The 20,022-nt window shown below is 38.8% G+C and overlaps 1 protein-coding gene across 4 annotated transcripts in view; it reads right to left on the reverse strand.

Annotated features, from left to right (window-relative positions):
* The window catches only part of LOC110402371 (cytosolic carboxypeptidase 6-like), an 865,976-nt gene that overhangs the window by 306,974 nt on the left and 538,980 nt on the right, over positions 1-20,022 (reverse strand). For 3 of the 4 annotated variants that reach the window (XM_021404384.1, XM_021404383.1, XM_021404382.1), the window contains 3 exons: positions 19,810-19,958; positions 15,135-15,348; positions 11,055-11,253 (listed from right to left, as the gene is read on the reverse strand). The exons of the other annotated variant lie outside the window; for it this stretch is intronic. In XM_021404384.1, coding sequence (XP_021260059.1) covers positions 11,093-11,253; positions 15,135-15,348; positions 19,810-19,958 — 524 coding nt within the window. In that variant the 3' untranslated portion in view covers positions 11,055-11,092. Of the gene's footprint in view, positions 1-11,054; positions 11,254-15,134; positions 15,349-19,809; positions 19,959-20,022 lie in introns of those variants that run through there. 4 annotated transcript variants of the gene reach the window in all.

The following is a 20,022-nucleotide window of genomic DNA, read 5'->3' on the forward strand; positions in this document are numbered from 1 at the left end:
CTGGGAAAGACTGAGGATCCAACAAATGTTTACAAACGGTTTTAGAACAGATAAAAATCTACATAAAAAATGTTTATATCAAAACTGCCTCTGCTTTTAAGAATACACCCTTGGCATGAGGGAGAGGGAGCATGCTAGAAACATCTACTAATGGCACCATGCTGGAGGCTAACATCACTATGATGCAGGAACAGAGGAATATCAGATGGGAAGAAACCATGACTTTCAAGAATGGAGTAACGGAGTGGAGATTAAGTGTGACAATCTAAATACAAGTTCCTACAGACTGATAGAAAGTCTGTTATACAGCATGAACCCTGAAGAAAGATAAGAACCTCAGCAAAGTCATTGATTACTGCTAAATTATGAGTCCTCAGCATGACAAAGCCATGAAAAGAGCAGAAGATATTTCTAGAGAAAGGTATCTCAAGAGATAGTGTCAATGCATAAGGTACTGTTACCAGTCCAGATAAGACTCAGCACAGAGCACCACTGATCAAGTAAGATCTGACAAGTACAGAAGAAGCTGAGATAAGCAGGTGAATCAGTGAGCATATCTTCCAAGTGAAATGTAAAAAGCAGTTCAGTCTGAGAAAGGTAAAGTATATATGAGCTGTCATCTCTCCAGAGACAAAAAGAATTAATACACAAAATCTCACTTTAAGACTAGACAACCACATTTCCTCATGAACAAACTGAAACTGGAAGGGAGGGGTAAAAATCAAGTCCTGAAGAATGATGTTCTAGGCTGATCTACCATTAAATGTAGAAAGAGCAACACAGGGATTAATGGAGCTATGTAATACTGGGGCTTTGACCATATGGGACAGGTCACTTGAATCTTGTGTGACAAAATCTAACAACAGGTCTGTACACATACCATACTAAAGAACTACTAGCTCCAAATTCAATAAAGCCTTGGCATCTGACAGCTCTCTAGGCTTTGGGATAACCTACTTTAATGCAGCCAGACAGTTTCACTGTAAGAAGTTATGGTGGAACAGACATTCTTGGAAAGAAGCACTTGCTGTACTTCCCAGTGCCAAAATGAACAAGTTGATCTTATATTTTAGAAATGTTTCCTTTCCATAGCAGACTGTAATGTTTACATTAATTCACCCTAAACGTCATCATCTTATTCCTCCATTAGGCTAACCCTTCCAAATTAAATTGAATAATCTGATACAGTAATACACTTGTCTTTGATTTGACCTGAAGCAATGCAATCCAGGCTACAGCTGGAATCATTACTTCACTATTTATTCTCTCTCTCTCTCAAGGGAAAAATAAATATATATTATGATGTATGGATTTCTGATTTGATAAAGTACTTTTACTCTAAACAAATACATCCTTCTCTGGATTTCAGCGTAGCAGCACATCCAGTGTCCAAAACACTCGAGACAGCGCTCACATTTTCTATCATTATCTTTTCTACAGGCAGAATACCTCCAGATGAATTTAAGGACACAAGAAAGAGATTGGCACATGCTTACAGCCTTGGGAGACAGCTAAGGAATTAACAACAACAACAGGACTTTCTGTCCTGAGCTCAAACTCCACTAACCAGTGCAAAGGGATTCATGGTTCTGCAAGGATGTAGGTCATGCCAGAGGGGACAGACTGAGTCCTGCAGGAGCCTGGAGGCAATTAAAAGCAGTGATGCAGCTGAACATGACTTCCCTCAAGATAGGAAATTGCAGACAAGAACCATCTATTCATCTTCCATGTGTCTGACAAGAATAGGGTTATAAAGCCTTTCAGATGTAATGAGTTACTAGAGAAACTCTGAAAAGATGTCACTGGTTACTGAAATACTGCTCAAGTATTTAACAGAGAGAAAACCCTGCAATAACAGATATGTATTCCTCTAATTGTGCTTTTCAGACTGTATCAGATTCTTTCAGTAATTCCAACCGGGCCCCCTGGCAGAACAGATAACTCTCACATGCAGAGCATAGGCAATGCTGGCCAACAGGACAACCTTCTGCTAAAGCAGCCCCACTAGTCTGAAGTTTGTTTCTCAGACCACATGAGTCTGTTAGCCAGCAACAGAAGGTCCCCAGCTTTTGCAGAACTGCCTGAATAGCCAAGATGCACAAAATGTATGGGAAAATTCTGAAATTCTGATATTCAGAAGAGAAGTTTTATCACTAAGCTTCTACTTAGTTAAAACCTACACAGCCCTTCCCAGCTCACATGGGAAGGGGCTGTGCTTCAGCCCCCCCAGAAAAAGCCAACTTCAGGCAGCACATTACTTGTTCTTCTTGAGCTCATCAGAGGAAGGTCAGCATTTGAACTGGACTGGCTCCATGATGCTGTCCTGTCCACACCTTGTGAATGGAACCTGGATGAACCCGCGTGAGCTTGGAATCGGCAGTGACATTCATTTCAAAATCCATGGGAAATACACAGATATCAATAGACATTTAAAAGAGAAACAATTTCTTTTCCAAAGGTGCAAAACAAAGTTTCTGATGCCTTTTCAAATAGAAAAAAAGCTAATAACACCATGTCATAACATTTAGAAATTACCAGGTTAATTAACAGAGAATCTTTAGAGATGATGAAGGAAACTTAGAAGAACCTTGTCTGACAATATTCAAAATTCTCAAAGGAAGGAAAAGGCTTCTTTAAAAAGGATTAATTACAAGTTGTTTTTTTTTTTTTTTGCTTTACCTTGATATACTTTGTTTACATATTTAATTGTGTTTTGACCTTCAGAATTCCAGCAAAGAACAATTTTTATGAAACCATCTCAGTGGAGGAACTTAGCAGTTCCTCATCTTGTCTCTGAGGTTAACTGAGAATATTAATTATTTAACAGACATAATCAAACAAAACACATGTAAGTCTTACCTAAAGCAACCTTCAATTTGTCAAAGTAGGCACAGCAACGACTGAGGCACAGCAAGCCCTTCTCCTGGCAGGTCCAATTTCTTTATGCAATTTTGGTCAAAGGCTCCAGAATGAAATGATTCCAATAAGTGATTGTGTCTCTCCCTAAGGAAATCCTCCTTTCCTTCCGAGCATATATAACAGCATAACGATAAGGACTCCTCACCTTTCTTTGGCAGTTCGTATGTATCACAAAACAAGAAGTCTCTAACCATCTCTCTTGAAGACAACATGAAATTAAATGATGCTAAGATGACTGCAACCTGCCTTCTAGTTTTATCATTTTATCTTGATTGTATTAGACACTGCTCACCTGTTGCTCTTTTTTTTTTTTTTTTTTAACCCAGTCCCAACTTGTCATCCCCTGCCCAGCTCAGCAGAGCACTCTGCTCTAACTACACGAATAAACAGTTGGGCAAACAGGAACAATGGGCTCTGTCTTGTTGGCACACACACAGGACTGAGTCAAAGAGAAAAGCATATTAGAGATAAACACAACACTGTCATGACAGAGCTATACTGTTAAAAAAATGAAAGAGAATTACACTGTAGCATCAGTCGATCAGGAACCAATTAAATCTCTTTTTTTCCCCCCCCTTCTACAGAGGCAAATTACATTTGCCCCACAAAATTAAATTACAACTGGCTTATATGACATCCTAATCCAAAGTGACGTGTCCTAAAGCATGAGATTGTACACGTTAATTAAACCAGATACAGTATTCAAGAGAACGTCAACAACTCTTGTGTAGGTAGTGCTTCCATGAAACTAAAATGAATTTGGGTAGGCATAGAGGACATTCATTACAAAAATGAGCTGCCACTTAGGAAGCGTGCAGCAGTGGAAGACTGAAGAAACTCAGTCTATTGAGAAGTGCAGGAGGTGGAATAATACTGAGTCAAAAGAATATTAAGAAAGACAAATTAAGAACAATTAAATTAAGCCAGAAAAACACACACAGAAAGAAGGCAGAAGTTGAATAGTGAGGTGGCTACCTGCTGGCTGGAATAAACTACAAGTAGAAAAGATGGATTTAACGTTTGGATGCATTTTCAAGGCTGCTTCTCACTCTAAGCAGCATGCTGCAGCCCAGCAAATGCTTCTCTCCGAAGAGAAAGAGTGAAGCCTTCTGGTGGGGACCTCGCTGTTCCATCCAGTGACCCACCAAGCAGCCACACCACAACCCACAGCGCTTCCACCCAGCACATAACTTGATAGCTGAGACCAACATTCTCAACAACACTACTTTAGATCGCAGGATCCTGAAATAGCTCTTCCTTTCTGAGATCAACAGGTGGCTGCTTTTTGTACAGTAAATGGAAAAGGGAAGTCCCATAAGGCAACTTAATGTTATAAATCAGTATAATCTGCCAATGTGCATAATGCTTTCCATTGCTCACAGTATGGAAATGACAATCCAAGCTTGAGCACTGCAGTTAGATGGGAAACTTACAGGCCACTGTGTCTATGAAAAAAGCAGGGAAACCTCTGTTTTGAGGAACAATTTCAGATACTGCTGTAGGTTCTCACTTACAGGAAATTCCATCCCACCACTTTAAGGCCTCCATATAAGAGTAAAGTTTTCTTCGCTACAAGCTCTGCTTCAGCACAAGAAGAAAATGCTGCTACATTTAGTCCCTGAACTGCAAAGCATGCCTTACAGCAACAGGAAGAGCACCAGATCTCCCAAGAAAAGTCTCTAGCTCTGTGTCACTTATCTCCAAAAACAGCAAGTGGGTATTTCACTTCAGAACCCCGCAGAGAACTCATGAACCATGGATTGTGAGGTGCTTCTGACCCCTTCCATTTAAGATAAGCACTTCAGACCATCTCCCACTTGCAGAAGTAACAGAAGAGGAAAAGGAAGACCAGAAAAACAGATAGGACTGACCAACATCAGAAAACTATTAATTTGTGGATTTAAATGGTGTAATGCTGTAACACGATGGAAAGCACAGCAATGACAGCAGAGCAGCAAAGTCATAGGCTGCAGCAAGTGAGGACTTGCTCAAATACAACAGCCATGAGCACAGAAACAACAAAAAGAATCTGCTTACCTTCAGAAGACCTCAAGTAGGCAGGGACCTCCAATGAGATACCCTCGCCTCTGCTGCCAACCCTTAAATGAAGGCTGGGACCTCATCAGGTGCCTAATTGCATGCACCTGAGCTCCCCTGGGTTGGCCCTGCCTTCCCACCAGGTGCTCAATCACTGTTACAAGCTATGACTTAGCATTCCCACTACACATGGCATAGTTATAGAGAGTAATGGCATAATATATCTGTACACATACAGCTGTGTAACTGCATGAGACAGAGGTCCTGGCTGCAGAAGAAAATGCTGATTACTTGTTAAAGGTTAAATTCCTGGCATGCAAGAGTGATTGGACTTTTATAATTAATAAAACTTCTCACTGATTGAAACCTTAAATGCTAGTCAATCTGCTTGAGATTTTGCTCTTTGGCTGTTGACTTCATCTAAACCGCATGCATTAATTCTCTGTGGGAAGGTGAAAAGCACAACCTCCTGCTAGGTGTCCTGTTCCACCAGCCATGGGTCCCCTTCAAAATTTGGGTGCTGCTAGGGGGATCCCTGTTTCATTTTAAATTCAGGAAAACCACTGAGTGGAATTCATACATATTTACCAATGCTGTGACAAACAATCTTCCCTATGTACCTACAGAACAGCCATCCCTTTAATTGTCCGACCTCACTCCAGCAAGGAGGGCAACTCCTTGCACTGTGCTCCAAAGCAGAGGAGAGGCTACAGCCTTCACCTCTGCTTAGTCCGATTCCTACATCCTGGATTGCTTATTCCTGTCAGAATATACAGTGAAATGCAGAACTCACATGAGTATACTTTGGTCCTGGGAGAATGAAAGCATCCTTGCAATGACAAAGAAACCAGCAAGCACCAAAGTGTACTGACAAACAGACAAGAAAAATGTGAAATCCCACCATCAGGAGTTTTGGTGTTTTTTTTTTTTTTTTTATGATAACTATAAAGGATATGCAGGCCCCAGCAAGCATAGTCTCTTATCTTATATTTCACAGAACTTTTTGCAATTGTGCTACAATGAAAGCACCCTTTTGGGTGTTCAGTACATTTTCTGTGACTCAGAAATTTCAAATAACTAAAGACAAAAGTTTCACATTAAAGTAGGTAAGCACACTTCATTAAAAATACTTCATTAAAAATACGTGTAAATACTAACAAGGACTTTAGTTCCCTTTAGGTTTTATTATCAATAAATAAAGTTGCTATTCTGCAAAACTGGGAGGAAATTACTTCCTTAGCAGAAAGAATCACGGAGTCATAGAATTGCTCAGGTTGGAAAAGACCTTCAAGATCACCGAGTCCAACCGCAACCTGACCATACTACCCTAACAACCCAAAGAAGTTCTCTAGTTAGCAGACACCAAGGAAAAAAATTCCTTTAAGGCTCAGCTTCTTCCTCTCCTCTCAGAGTTGCTTTTACCTCTGTGCTGGCCCTGCCATTATGGAACTTCTGATGTCATAGGTGAGGTATTTTCAACTTTTGGATAAACAACTGATGTCACAATCGTGGGACTGTTATTTCCCTACAGGACTGAACAAGTGGTATCTGATGTACAAAGTTATTGTTCAAACACAACAGCAGAAATAATTGCAAAAGTAAAGCAAATGAACAGTCAAGCAAATTAATTCCTTTTTGAATTACTGTTCCTATTTTCCAAGTCCAAATGATTCTCATTTCCTATTTAGGAAGCCTGAGGGGATGAAAAAGTGTCCAAGATGGTGAAATTAAACATTAGCTACTGAGCATGAAACATGCAATAATTGTACTTCATAGCATTTTTATTGCCCCAGTGTTCTGTGAATCACTTCACCATCCCACACTGTTACGATGAAAAAAACGACACCAATCAAGTCAAAGCAATTGATGTTATGACTTCATCAATCCAAGACTAAAGGCATGCACTTAACGACAAACATACTCAAGAAAACTACCACCTCATTTTGAAGAAGCAGAAATTTCATCTTTGTATCTTCCTGAAAGTTAGCCTTTCTCATAGCAAATGATGGAATGCTGGAATAATCCCCAGCATCACCCCTGTGTCCGTATGACACAACCCTGCTTTCCCTTCCAGAAACCAGCCAAGTTTTGAGTTCTCAAGCGACACAAATGCAGTTAGCACACAACATGGCTACAGTTAATACAGCTGTCCTAATTCCAAACATTCTCACTCCTTTGAGGCTTTGCATCAAGATAGTATTATTTTAACAATGAATTGCACTCAGCCTTAGTTTTTTCAAGTCTACAAATTCAGGAAGCGTGAAGCTGAATTATCTCTGCAATTTCACTAAAACCAAATAAAGTTCAATTTATTGCTACTTAAAACTTCCAAGAGAACAATAATCTACACTTAAGACAACAAAGCCGCAGCGCAGTGATCTATCAGATACAACATCAAAGGTACAGCAGGCAGAAGTCACCTCCCGCAGGGAGATCGTGCCTGATCTGACAGCCACGCTCAACAGCTACCCATGTGAAATCTCAAATTCCTTCTGCTGATAACTGAAATTCGACAAGACTAAACAAATAAGAACATTAGTCTGGATGTATTTTAAAAAAACAAACAACCTGCACATATGCTTCTACCTCTATGAAGCATCACTAAATCCAGACCCTCTGTAACAGCTGAACACGATGACCTTTTCTCTCTTTAACAAATACTAGCTTTCTTCTTTACTGAGTGGCTAGGTATCTTGACTGAGGTATGAAAATCTCTGTTAGGATTCTTTCCTTTAACATAATAGCTCATTTCCCTTATAAAATCATTAAAAGGAAATCAAGCCCATTTTGTTAACTCTAGTCTAGCTTCCTCGCAGGAGTGCCAGAGGCTTTTTAATACGGATCAAGTCATGAATATACATATTACAAATTGCAGCAGCACTGTGTGGCAACAAAGGACTCAGATCATTCATAGAACAGTAATAACTTCTTTCTATTTTGATGAAAAAAGAAGTAAGCAGCATGGACTGATCTGGACAGAAGTCACTTTCTCTTAAATCTGTGTTTTCCTGATACTTACAAATACAAGTTTACAGCATGAAGTAATAGCACAGCACAAACCTTAGAGTAACGAACCAGGAATATTACAGGGTAGGATAATTCCTACTTCATGTTACGTCACAATTCAGTCCTGTTTCACATGAAATACAAAGTTAGTAGGCCATGCAGTGGCATTATGTTTCCTGGTAGGTTCATGGCAGATGCTCTATGAACAAAGCAAAATGGTGTACAGGCAGGCACAATTCCCAAAGAATTAATGTACCAACAAGAACAGCATTGGTCAGAAAGGCAGAGTAAAATAGCGACATGAAATTCACTGCTAACTTATCAATCAATATTTCAATTCAGAAAAGCACACCCTCTTAAAATGTATATTTTTCCTTGGGTAATGATGGAACAAATGACAACCAAACCCTATTTGCTTACTTGAAACAGACACACCGGTAAAGGCTTCTATAGTCTTTGTATGGGCTCATGGGGAGAGAAAAGACAAGAGTAATGGCCAAACTGAAGTACAAAGATGTTATTCATACACAACCTGCTAACCATTACAGAGCCCTACACAAACTGCTTTACAACTACAGTGAGTGCAAAACTGGCTCACGGTTAGCAAAAGCTTATTTCCAGAAATACAAACATTATTTAAAACACAACAAATCAGCATACTATCTTTAACACATCATGTTCCTTAACCTTAACTTAAAGCAGTGCTCACATTAAATGCCAGTTGCCCTGTCCAAAGGGATTAGCCCCCACAACTCTACTCACTGTGGGGAAGTGAACCCTTTTGTGCTAACCTAACACTCCAACTCTGCTAAAAACTGGACCAGGGGTGAAAGAAACTCAGAAGAAATACATGAAGACTTCCAAGATACCCTTCCCAATAGAAGACATGGGAATTCTTTCCAATATATGGCATTAACATCTGATGGGACAAGCCTGTCAGGAAGAAAGCTCAGAAATACAATGATAGTTTTAAAGACAGAATCTCTGCATCCTGGGGGCAGCTGGACTCCTTACTTAAATTAATTCTAATCTGCTTTTCCCAGGTTTCAGAAAGTGCTGTCACAAATAGACTCATAAGAAATGTAGCATGATCTTCTCATTAGACATGTTACAGTGAAAACACATTAGTACTAAAGCCATAAAAGACTGAGGGAAATTGTGGACATTTCCCCCCAAAACTAGTGGATTTTCTTAGTATCACCTAAAAAAAAAAATTGTACAATCACAAGTCTGCTTGAAAAGTGGAAGCTTAATGTTTAAGTGTTTCTTCCATTCTGTTCTTTAATTAATAAAAGGATACATGCACTGACATTATAAACACTAATTTGCTATTTAGCATCCCAAATTAGGAAGCATAAACATTTATGCACTTCATTAAACACTACCTAAGAACACTTTGAGATTAACAGGAGACAAGCAAGGCTGGTAAAAGCAATTTCAGACTAAGCATTAACCACCGTAGAAAGACACTCTTCCTCTTGCCCTCGGTACAAATTCTCCCCAGCTCCATCCTAGTGGTACCAGCCCCTATGAAATGAGATTTGGAAATCGGTGGGATCTGACGGACCTGTGCTGGTTTAATGGAAGAGGTTGGAATGCAGAGTCATGGACAGAGAAAGTACTCTTTTGGCAGCACAACATACTTAGATTGACTTAAATCTACCACAAAATTGCACGTTGGAAAGCAAAAACCAAATACTTATGCCCTAAATTAAGACATCACTTAAGCACACGTGGCATACAGAAACAGACAAGGTGGCATTTTTCCCCATCTCCCCTCCAGCACACTGCCTGCCCCATCCCTTTCCCTCGACCCCAGCCATGGAAGGAATCCTCACATCGCCCCTCACGCATTATCTGTGCACACAGGACACTGCAACAGGCTCAACGTCAGGATGTGCTCGTGCTAAAAGGAGGATGAGAAGAGATGACACATCTCAAATTTACATGACGCAGATTTCCATGGTGGAAAAGAACCAAACGGTGACACTCAGAACAGACAAGCTGAAAGGCAGATAATCACATCTGTGTGCAAAATTAATGGACGGTTAACTATGATCACAAATATAGCATATCCTCAGGGCTGATTGGTACAGGTCCTAAGTTATCTCTACAAATCTTATTCTCCAAAATGTTTCATCCTTCACAAAACAAGAATTAAGGCTATATTCTTTCGGTTACAGGCATCAAGATGTAATTCAGACACACAACAAATTATGTCACATCTTTGCATTGCAAGACTAACTTCAGTGTTAAAAATGTTTTTTTTTTTTTTTATTTCTAATTTAAATTTGTGCTAAAATACCTGTGGTTAAATTACAGACTGGCAGGGAAATGGCACTAGATTTTCTATTATACAGAATCTTGCTATAGTGTAGCAATTTTAAAATCTTCTGAAAATACAAACGTTGTATCAAGAACAAAAACATGGACATACTCAAGAGCTTTGTACCAAAACCAGAAATCTGAAAGGAGCCTTGATTCCTGAAAAAGAACGGCTTTTATATAGATCTGTGCGTATATATTTACATATTTTTTTTTAAAATAAATTATCGTGACTTTACAACTTTGGATTTTTTTAATTACGTTGATAATAGTGCTCTAACTACATGATAATAAGTGAAAAAGAAGCATTCTTTCTGTGTTTTTGACCAAATATTCATAAAAACAGGCAATTAAAATTTCAGTTCAGAAAAACACTTTGTAAAATACAATAAAATCCTTCTCAATAGCAAAGTGGATTTTATGGAGTTCTTCCTTTTGAAGAGATTTTTTTCCTGTAGCCTAAATGCACTAACACCAGTAAAACAAAATGCGTGCTAAATGGGTTTGTGTTTGTAGCATTACAACCTATGTACAGAAGTGCAGGTATCCCACTGCACCTCGCTGGAAAAACTGAAAATTCACTGCTTCACTGTGAGTGGACTTACAATCTATCTGACTTTACTTAAAAACAGATTACACTATAGTAAGGCTTTCCGATAGAACTGCTCAAAAATTGAATCCGTTATAGAATGAAAGTAATGTTCCAGGGCAGCTGCTCCCATCAGCAAAAATGCCACACAAATAATAACAATAAAAAAAAACAACACTTATGTAAAACACTAAGATTTTATTAAAAATCCAAAATTTATTGCAAATTGAACTTTGCACTTTCCCTCCTTTCTTCATTTTTACATGACTTATTGATATCCATGATTTTTTCACAGATGTACTTGTTGACTTTGGAGAGTCTCTGTGCAATTTCAGTTTCATCCACAGTTTCTTGTGCTATTCTATCATACAAACATTCTGGGGAGAAAAGAAAAAAAAGGAAAGAGTCATTAGTCTATTTTTAGAAGAGAATATAGCCCTGTTTTGGGCTAACTGCTCAAGAGACAACACTGAGTAAGCACTGTGCGTATTTGTTGCAAGACAACAGAAGCTCTCATTGATTCACTGGCTATTTTGTTAAAGATAAGATGTTTTCACCGGATTGAATCTTTGGCATGACAAACTTCTAGTTATGCTGTGACGGTATTAAGAGGCTTTCTATACAGAAACATGACTGACTCCAACCTTCCACCATGTCAATCCTGCCCACCTAACTGGTACTCCACAGTAGATTTTGAATCTTCTCCCACATGAACGGTTTCACAACTGTTATTTACAGTTTCCTGTCACTTCTATCACTGCATCTTCAGGACGTTCAGTAAATTATAATGGATGGAAAGAGAAGCGGTAACCAGTAGGATAAGGCATCCACTGATTTTTTTAATTATTATTTTTTAAATCTGTACATCATACATTAGCATCTGCACCTTTATTGTATGCCCTGTCCCGGGGCATACTTTGCTTTAATTAGTAGATTAGTCAGGGCAAGAGCTATCTTCTCACAGGTTTGCACAAGGCACTTCGTGTTCTCAACTGTTACACAGAAAGCAAGCGACAGTAATAACTGCAAAGCAATGGAGACAATGAGAGCAGAGACAATCCTGTCCATGGTGTTGGCAGTTCAGTACCAGAACTCAGCACAGTTAACTGAAACTGATTCAACATACCCAACTCCTCCGAGTCAGGCAAGCTTTTTTTTTTTTGTTTTCATAACCCAAAAGATGTGTTTTGTTGTGTAGGCTACTAGCAATAAAAAGCTTCCCAGATTGATTAAACAAACTCTGCTCTGCTTTGCCTATTCTAGTAGCCATTTATTGCTTCATATACAGAAAGCCATAGAGATTATCACTTAATTAAGATGGTTTACAACACTTATAATGCATCACATTAAAAAGTTATGAAAATTAAGTACTATGCATGCTTTGTAGTTCACTTTGAAACCTCTCAGAAGTTTTATAAAAGGCTATTTTGTGTTAACAAGGTTTATAGCAGTGCTCATGCATCATACTTTTTATAATTTCTTTGTTACATACCACACAGTAGAGATTTTTTAAAGAAGCCTGAGATACCAGTCTCATTAAGAGCTAATGCTGTTACTCAGAAATCTATTTTAAATACATTACGCTGTGTCCACAGAATGATGAGAGCATCCAAATATGAATTTTATGTTGTAAGACACACACTGAATATAAAATAAAATTAACCAGCGTGCAATCCAGCAGCTGAAATGCCAGTCATCAGTAATCTATGATTTGAAGTATGATGCTTAAGTGGAGGCATGTCACTGAGAACCCAAAGAAACCCAGCATGTTTATAGGACAAACTTGTACTGCTGCAATCTCAAGAGTTCTGCCAAACGGTTGCAGCAGATACCTCTAGTACAGTGAACTTCCAGTACAATACAGGCTACAGCCACAATGTCAAGCAAAGAATCTTGACAGAACTTATACATCAGCTGTGGTTCTTAAAGTCAGAGTGACCCAGACAATCCATGATTATGGATTATCACAGTTCTTCATCTTCTTCCTCTTCCACTTCTGAGAGGCTGCAGAAACAGTAATTTAGTAGTGACAGGAGGATTGTGACTCAGGGGCTCCAAAAATTGATTCAGGGGTTCTGCTGCTTCTTTGCCTTTTGACTTCAGAGGAATATACACACACTCCTTCTCATTTCTGACTTAACCAAAGATCAGGTAGACCTGAACGTGAAGGTCTACTCAAACTGAAGTCTAACAAGGAACTCCACATCTTTCTGTGATGCCTGAACCAAGTCACTGGCCAACTACCTTCCTCGCATTTCACCATTTGTCCAACTGTTACTCTTTTTTTTTTTCTTCTTCTCTATTTCTCTATAACATAACCAATTCTCATTTGATTATTTCCAGCTTTCCAGGATTCACCACTGATTTGATGGGGCAAGATCTCTAACACAAATGAAAAGGACACAGCAATGAGGAAAACCATGTTTATGCACTGCCTGCTGCCACCTGAAAGTATTGGCCATGCAGTTTAAGCAGCTCAAGAAGAAATCGTGCAGTCTCTAGTCCAACAAAAAAGGAGTTAAAGACAAGGTGAAAGAAACACTGAAAAGAGGAATATGGAAAATCAGTGAGTAAAAAGTAGAATTCAAGTGACGGTAGAGGCAGGAAGCCAAAGTTTGACAAAAAACACAGAAAACTGAGGAGATGGGGAAGAGCTGAATTGCTGGGGAGCATGAAGTTAAGGAAGAGCACAAAAGGAAGAGCTCAATCTGCCTCTCACCATGTATCTGCTGGAGTGCACTTCCAAAATCACTAATCAAAACAAGTGAGAAGAAAGATATCATTTAAATAGCGTAAGCAACACACACTGGCCCTGACTGAAGTAGCAAATTCTCACATAAGTAACCTTGCCAGCAGCAATGAGAAGGCACAGCCTCCAGGTGAGAAACTAGAAAGTTCTCTGCAATGAACAATAATCCCTTTTTACTCTGGGTTTGTCAGTGCACATCTGTAAACTGGGGAACCAATTCTTTTTTCCACTAGGAGCAGACAAAGGTAGCCACAGCCACAGAGTGGACTCCTTATGCAGCCAATGTCACAACTGCATGTTAGGATTGTACCAAAAGGTCCCACTCAGAAGTAGAAAATCAGTATGGAACAGCTTGCATTTCCATATTTATTCTCAAGACAGATTAATGAAAAAAAAAACAAAAACAAAAATATGTCTTTTACTCATTTCTTATAGAGTAAGAAAGACAAGAGCAGGAATACCAGCTTCCAACTTTTCCCCACAACACAAAGACACAGACACGCACACACTCAAAGAGGAATAGTATTTCTTAGTTCCAAAACACGGTACTTGCAAGGCACATTACAACTGCTCTTAAGACAGTTCACAGTTAAGAGCACGCAGTGGCTAAGAACAGGAAATACAGAATAATGAAGCTCAATCAAATTGCAGAAGAAACTTTAAGAGGGAGATTTCTTTCAGCCCAACTGCAATTTAGTCTGGACACAAAACCTAAAAATCCAATTTTGGTATGTATTCCATGAGGAACTGCCTCAGTTCTAACTTAAAAAGAAGGCTGAAATACCAAGAGAGACAGAAATGAATGCGAAACACAAGCGTGATGATACAAAGGGACTGAAATTCACTATTCATTTTAAATAAAGGAGAAGGCCTGCTCTCTCTCCAAGTACTAAACGCATGGACTCAGGCTTGCAGTTACTGAAAGTGTCACTGCAATTTTTTCCTGCCAATGATTTACACTTCCTGTTCAAATTCCAATTCAAGCGCAACATTTAATTTTTACTATTTACATTTTCTCCACTTAAAAGGGTAAAACTACTCTTTCTCAGCTTTGAAGGCAAGCATATTTTTATAGTCACAGCTATAACTGTTTCTGTGCCTCATGTCAGAGTTGGTTACATTCTGGATGGAAGAATGTGGTAAAGCTACTCTCAGGCTTGTTAAAAGCAATGGGTGCATTTAGAAAGATTGTTATGTTACAAACAAATTCCAGAATCATGTGGTATTCTCCAAGCTCAGAGTCCTGTCCTGCAAGTGGTTCAGAATGATGATCTTCTAGAACCTTACTGAAGTCAACATACAACTCTTTGACTGCGAAGGACTGCGCTGTGCACAGCTATTGCAATGTGTCTGATTTTTCCTGGATATGTATGCATTGACAATGCAATAGCAATTTTAATGACAGTTTTTAATCAGTTAATTTTACATGAGCTGAGAAGAAGCATCTTTCAACTCAGTGATTAATGGTTAAACTTCAAAGCAGGAAGCAAAAGTTTTCAAATAACCTACCTCTGACAATGCTTAATTTGTGAGGTGAGAGAGGTGGCTTGGGAACGGCATCTTTCTTTTTTTTGGTTGCAACTCCTGTGACACTTCTGTTCTTGAGAACATCTGTTCCCCAAATCATAACCGCTAGATTTTTTGTATACTTTGAATCTCCTTGTGTTACTTGCAGCTGGTGCCATTTCTCCTCATCTACCCAAATTCCACTGCCAAGATGGACCTAGAAGGTAGTAATAATAACAGCTTATCTACGGTACGTAGCACACAACAGTCTCCAAGTGCTGTTTGAACATTAATATTAGGTACTAAAATAACAGTAATTAGGTTTGAACAAATTCATTTTGCCTAACACTGAAACTTCTCCAGCTGTGGCTCAGGGAGTCCCTCTTCCTTTCTTTTCCTCAATTCTTCTTGCTCTACCTTTTTAATTTGATTTCTGCCCACCCATAGCCTACCTCCCGAGACTATGGATAGGAATAGAGATAGAAGAAGAAAACAGGAAATACATCCAGTATTATTATAAAAGTATGCACTGCATATAAACCAAGCACCAGCCTAATTTAGGAGCAAAATAAAACATCTCCTTGAATACGAAAACTTCCCTCTCCCTTTGGCTGAAAAAGACCCAAAGCAGTAGAGAAGGGAGGCAGCAGAGAAGGGAATACTTCCTAAGCCATATCCTGCTGGCACCTGCTGGCAAAACTGAGCCTGATTGTTTAAAGTAACTTCATGAGCAAAAGGGATTTTGAGAGCTCCAATTTCTGCATAAACCAAGAGACTTCATAAGTTTTGTAGAACTCAAATTCTATAATAAAGTCTACCTAGCCTGAACCATCTATCCAAGAGAATGCTGTTTTGTAGAAAGGCAATGACCCACTGCTGCAACATCATAAACTTTCCATTACCCAGACACAGGGAGCAGAGATATTGCATTAGAGTAGTAAAAGGGGATAATAATACAGGTACTGAGAAATGCAGCATAAAGCCACTAGTCTCCAGCGGGAACCTGCTTGAGTCTAGCTGTGCTTAGTAGTCTTGCTCAGAGCTGGCTGTGTTGGGCTGACTCCCACAGAGCTACCCAGCATCCCTTCCTGAAGGTTCTCAGTGCCTCAGACTTAAGATGAATGCAGGACAAGAACTTGAGCACCGTCCTTAAGCTGGCACTGTGCCCATTTGAGCTGATAAACCTCCTGGTAACCAGGCTGTGTCAAGCAACAGCAAGGAAAATGACTCCACCGTAATCAGCGGGGATCTGATATGAGTGCAACTAGTAAATCTGACTGGATCCAAATGCTGGCCCTGTACAGGAGAACCACAGTTAATATTTGTCCCATATCTGTCTGTGCTCCTGACCCCTGGAATACAGCGCAGACACCTGTAAAGCCTCTGCATGCAGAAAGCCTTGTTCGCATGCTGATTAACTTCACCCTGCTGGGCCCGCACTTGTTTGGCACCCATGACAAGGCAGCGCATGACCGAGCTATTCCAATCACTGATAGAGTTCACTGCACTGGAAAACAAGATGATAGAACTTGCTATCAGAGAATTCTGTAAAAGTGGAAAATACCAAAAATATGTATCGATCGGATTGTTACATCCAAAATTCAGGTTTCATAAAATCTGATTAAATGGAGGCTCCTTCTGTAACACTAAAACTTTAATAAAAGCTTACTGCCTCTTATCATTAGAAAAAAATCCTGTGAACATAACTCTCTAGCCATACTTTATTAGGAGAATTTGTTGGGCTTAGCTGTTTCGTTCTTAGTTTTTCAGATTTTTACTCCTTTCATATGGTGTTACATAAACTGTGTCTGCTATCCATATGGATCTGAAGAATATCACATAAGTCCCATTAAATTCACTGAACATTGGACAAAGCTACTGTAAAATTTTATATAGCCATAATTTTACAGCCCATCTTCAAGCAAATTCAAGCAAACTTCCATTTTCCTTTAAAAGGAAGCCTGCCTTAATTATTATTGTGGGCTATAGCCTGAAGAAATATTTTATTATTATGGCATCTTTCAAGAGTAAGTAGTTGTATAAAACCTAAAACAGGAAAATAAGAATGGTTTGGCTACCAGCTACCTTGTAAAAAAAAAAAAAGTATACAACTATAAAGCAAGTTGCCTCTACTGCAGGAATTACTACACTAAGAGGATTCTAAGAAGCTTTTCACAAGTCCACTTTTTACTTAGATTTCATAATGGACAGAAATGGAACTAGTAATAAGCACAACATGAAGACCCTTTTTTCTTTCCTTCCCTGTTGTTGAGCTTCTTCATAATTCTTTGAGATAATTCAAACTTTTGTTGTGCTCTGTGTATATTTTGTGAGACACCTTCATTCAGAGTGAGCAGTCTGTGCACAGAAAACAGTCACTTTACAGGTGTAAAACAGTTACTTCTGTTTTAATCTGGAAAAGTTATCTGTAAAAATGAACACAACAGCTACTTATACACAACTGAGATAAGGAATGTTGTGGTGTTAGATTTTGAATTTCTGTACTAAGTTCTAGAGACTGCCCTATTTGATCAAAAATCTGATCTCCTTCTGCGAGAAATTTAGTCTTTTAATTACTCATTAATTTTTAGTTATTTAAAATAAAAAAATGAAGTTACAGCAAATATTTTCAATATTTATATTTCTGACAGATCACTCCTTCTTTGAATGGCCTTCATTTATTAAAAAAAGTGATCCCTGATATGAAACACCTATGGTAACAGGAACTACGTGACAGACAGCCACAGCCACAGCAATCTTATGTCTCTCTTTTTCTATTTCTAGCAGTGTCATAGTAAGAAATTTAATCTGTCCATGTCTCAGTTTACCTCTCCATAAAACAGGCTTGGTACTGTTTTCTATTACTCCCAAAGCTATGGGAAGCTTACTGTATCAATTCAGAATTCATTACCTTCTTGCAGGAAGAGGTGCCCCATGGGCCAGTCCCTTGGCTTAATGAAATCAATGGGAACTTTGCCCCTGACTTCAGCAACAGCAGGATCAACCTTTAAGCCCAGTGCAACAAGAACAGCAGCAAATTCAAAGCAACACTCACCATCCTAACTGTGCTAACAAGTACAATATATTTAAAATGTATCTCAGAAGATGGACTTTTTTTCCCCCTCTCCAATGAACGCCATGGGCTCTTTTCAGTAACTCTGTTGTCTCCCTGGAGCAGAGAGATTTATCTGCTTGGAAAGAATCCTGCTAAGATCAAACACAATGCCACAAAAGGGAAGATTTCTAAAAAAGTATTTCCACTACTCTAGCAATGTACGTCAATACAGGAATATTGGGGGGAAAAAAAGGCATGAATCAGGAAAACAGAAAAAACGCTATCCAGCACTAAATAAATGAATAGTTCAAATTTATGGCATCTGATCTGGCTGAAGCACCCCCAAAATAAGAAAACATTAAAAATACCCCAAAAATACATACAAAAAAAGTTAGAGATCTGTAAAGAGAGAAAACTTGCAAGTGCCAAGAGGCTTGCAGATGAAATAAAGGTGCAGAAAAAGCTGCATACAAATACTAAAGGATATACCCTAGCTTACAAACCTTACACAGAGAACAAGTCAACTAAACTGTCTTGGTAATATATACTAAGTTTTCATTGCCAATAATATGCACACACAAAAAAAGCAAATGACACATGTTAAATACATGTATTAGGCAAGAAACGCTACCTGAACAAAATAACTGTCAAACTGCCATAATTACACTATTTTTCATATACACTTTGTCCTCAACAATTATGTTGAATCATCTTTAAGAAAGGCACTTTTGCAGTCAATCTTGTAACACAGATCTGAAAACGTAGTATGTGAAGCTGTTCCATTACTAAATTCCACTCCGTGTCAAGGCTGAAATGGACATTTCCTCCTGAAGGGTTCTCAGATTGTAGAACTGAATGCATACATATCCTAAGAGAATGGATCTGCACAGGCAATGCTTAAGGACATATGGTTTTGTAAAAGAAATATCATGTTAATTTAATCATAATGGCAACAGCTATAAAAGCAGGCCTCTGTGGATAAGCAGACAATGGATTAAACATGCTGGAGTCTGAAAAACTATCAGTCAGGCGCTGGCATGCTGCAGCTAGACTGCATTTCACCAACTTAATAAAAACATCTGGAAAGCAGAACTACTTCAGCTCATCTCAAAGGCAACACTCCTACCATATTCAGGGGAGCCCATTTTCATTCCAGGGTTCATAATTATCTGCTGGACTCCAACCAAAGCATGAAGGTTTCTCTGCAGTATGAGTATAGCACACTAAAAACATTAAAGACCTTTTAAGAAAAAAGGTATTTTTGTTAAACAGACTAATGTAACTTTATAATGTGCATCACTGACTGCTGTATATTGAATAGATTTATGTATGTCATCAGCTGAATACTATGTAAATGTGCAAGTGCATGCATATTAAATAATTTTATTCCTTGTGTTATACAGCATTCAATGCTCCCAACACTGAGGATCATTTTCAGTGCTGTTCGCATTTGTATAATTCCATCATTTTCCTCAGCGTCAACAGCACACCTTTGCAAAAACTAGGGAAGTTTGTATAAGCTGGTATCATGCAGAATCCCCAGGATTATAAAAACTCCACAAGAAAATCACCTGAAGGACATTTACAAACTATTCATGCCACATTTAATTTAATTTAAAATACCTTTCCATTCTCGAGAATATACTTGTCCATTACTGGAACAGGGGCAGGAAAATACGTTGATGTATTTGCTTCCTCACTGAAGGTCTTCTGTACCTCAGGTTCAGGCTCAATTGTTTCTGGTTTTACTTTTTCAAGCTCAATGGCAGGTCCTAGACAGTTAAGAAAAGAGAGCTGTCTGCTATCCCAGAGAACATGGCATCAATCACTTCATCA

This window comes from Numida meleagris, chromosome 7 (assembly GCF_002078875.1).
Source record: "Numida meleagris isolate 19003 breed g44 Domestic line chromosome 7, NumMel1.0, whole genome shotgun sequence".
Lineage (NCBI taxonomy): Eukaryota > Metazoa > Chordata > Aves > Galliformes > Numididae > Numida > Numida meleagris.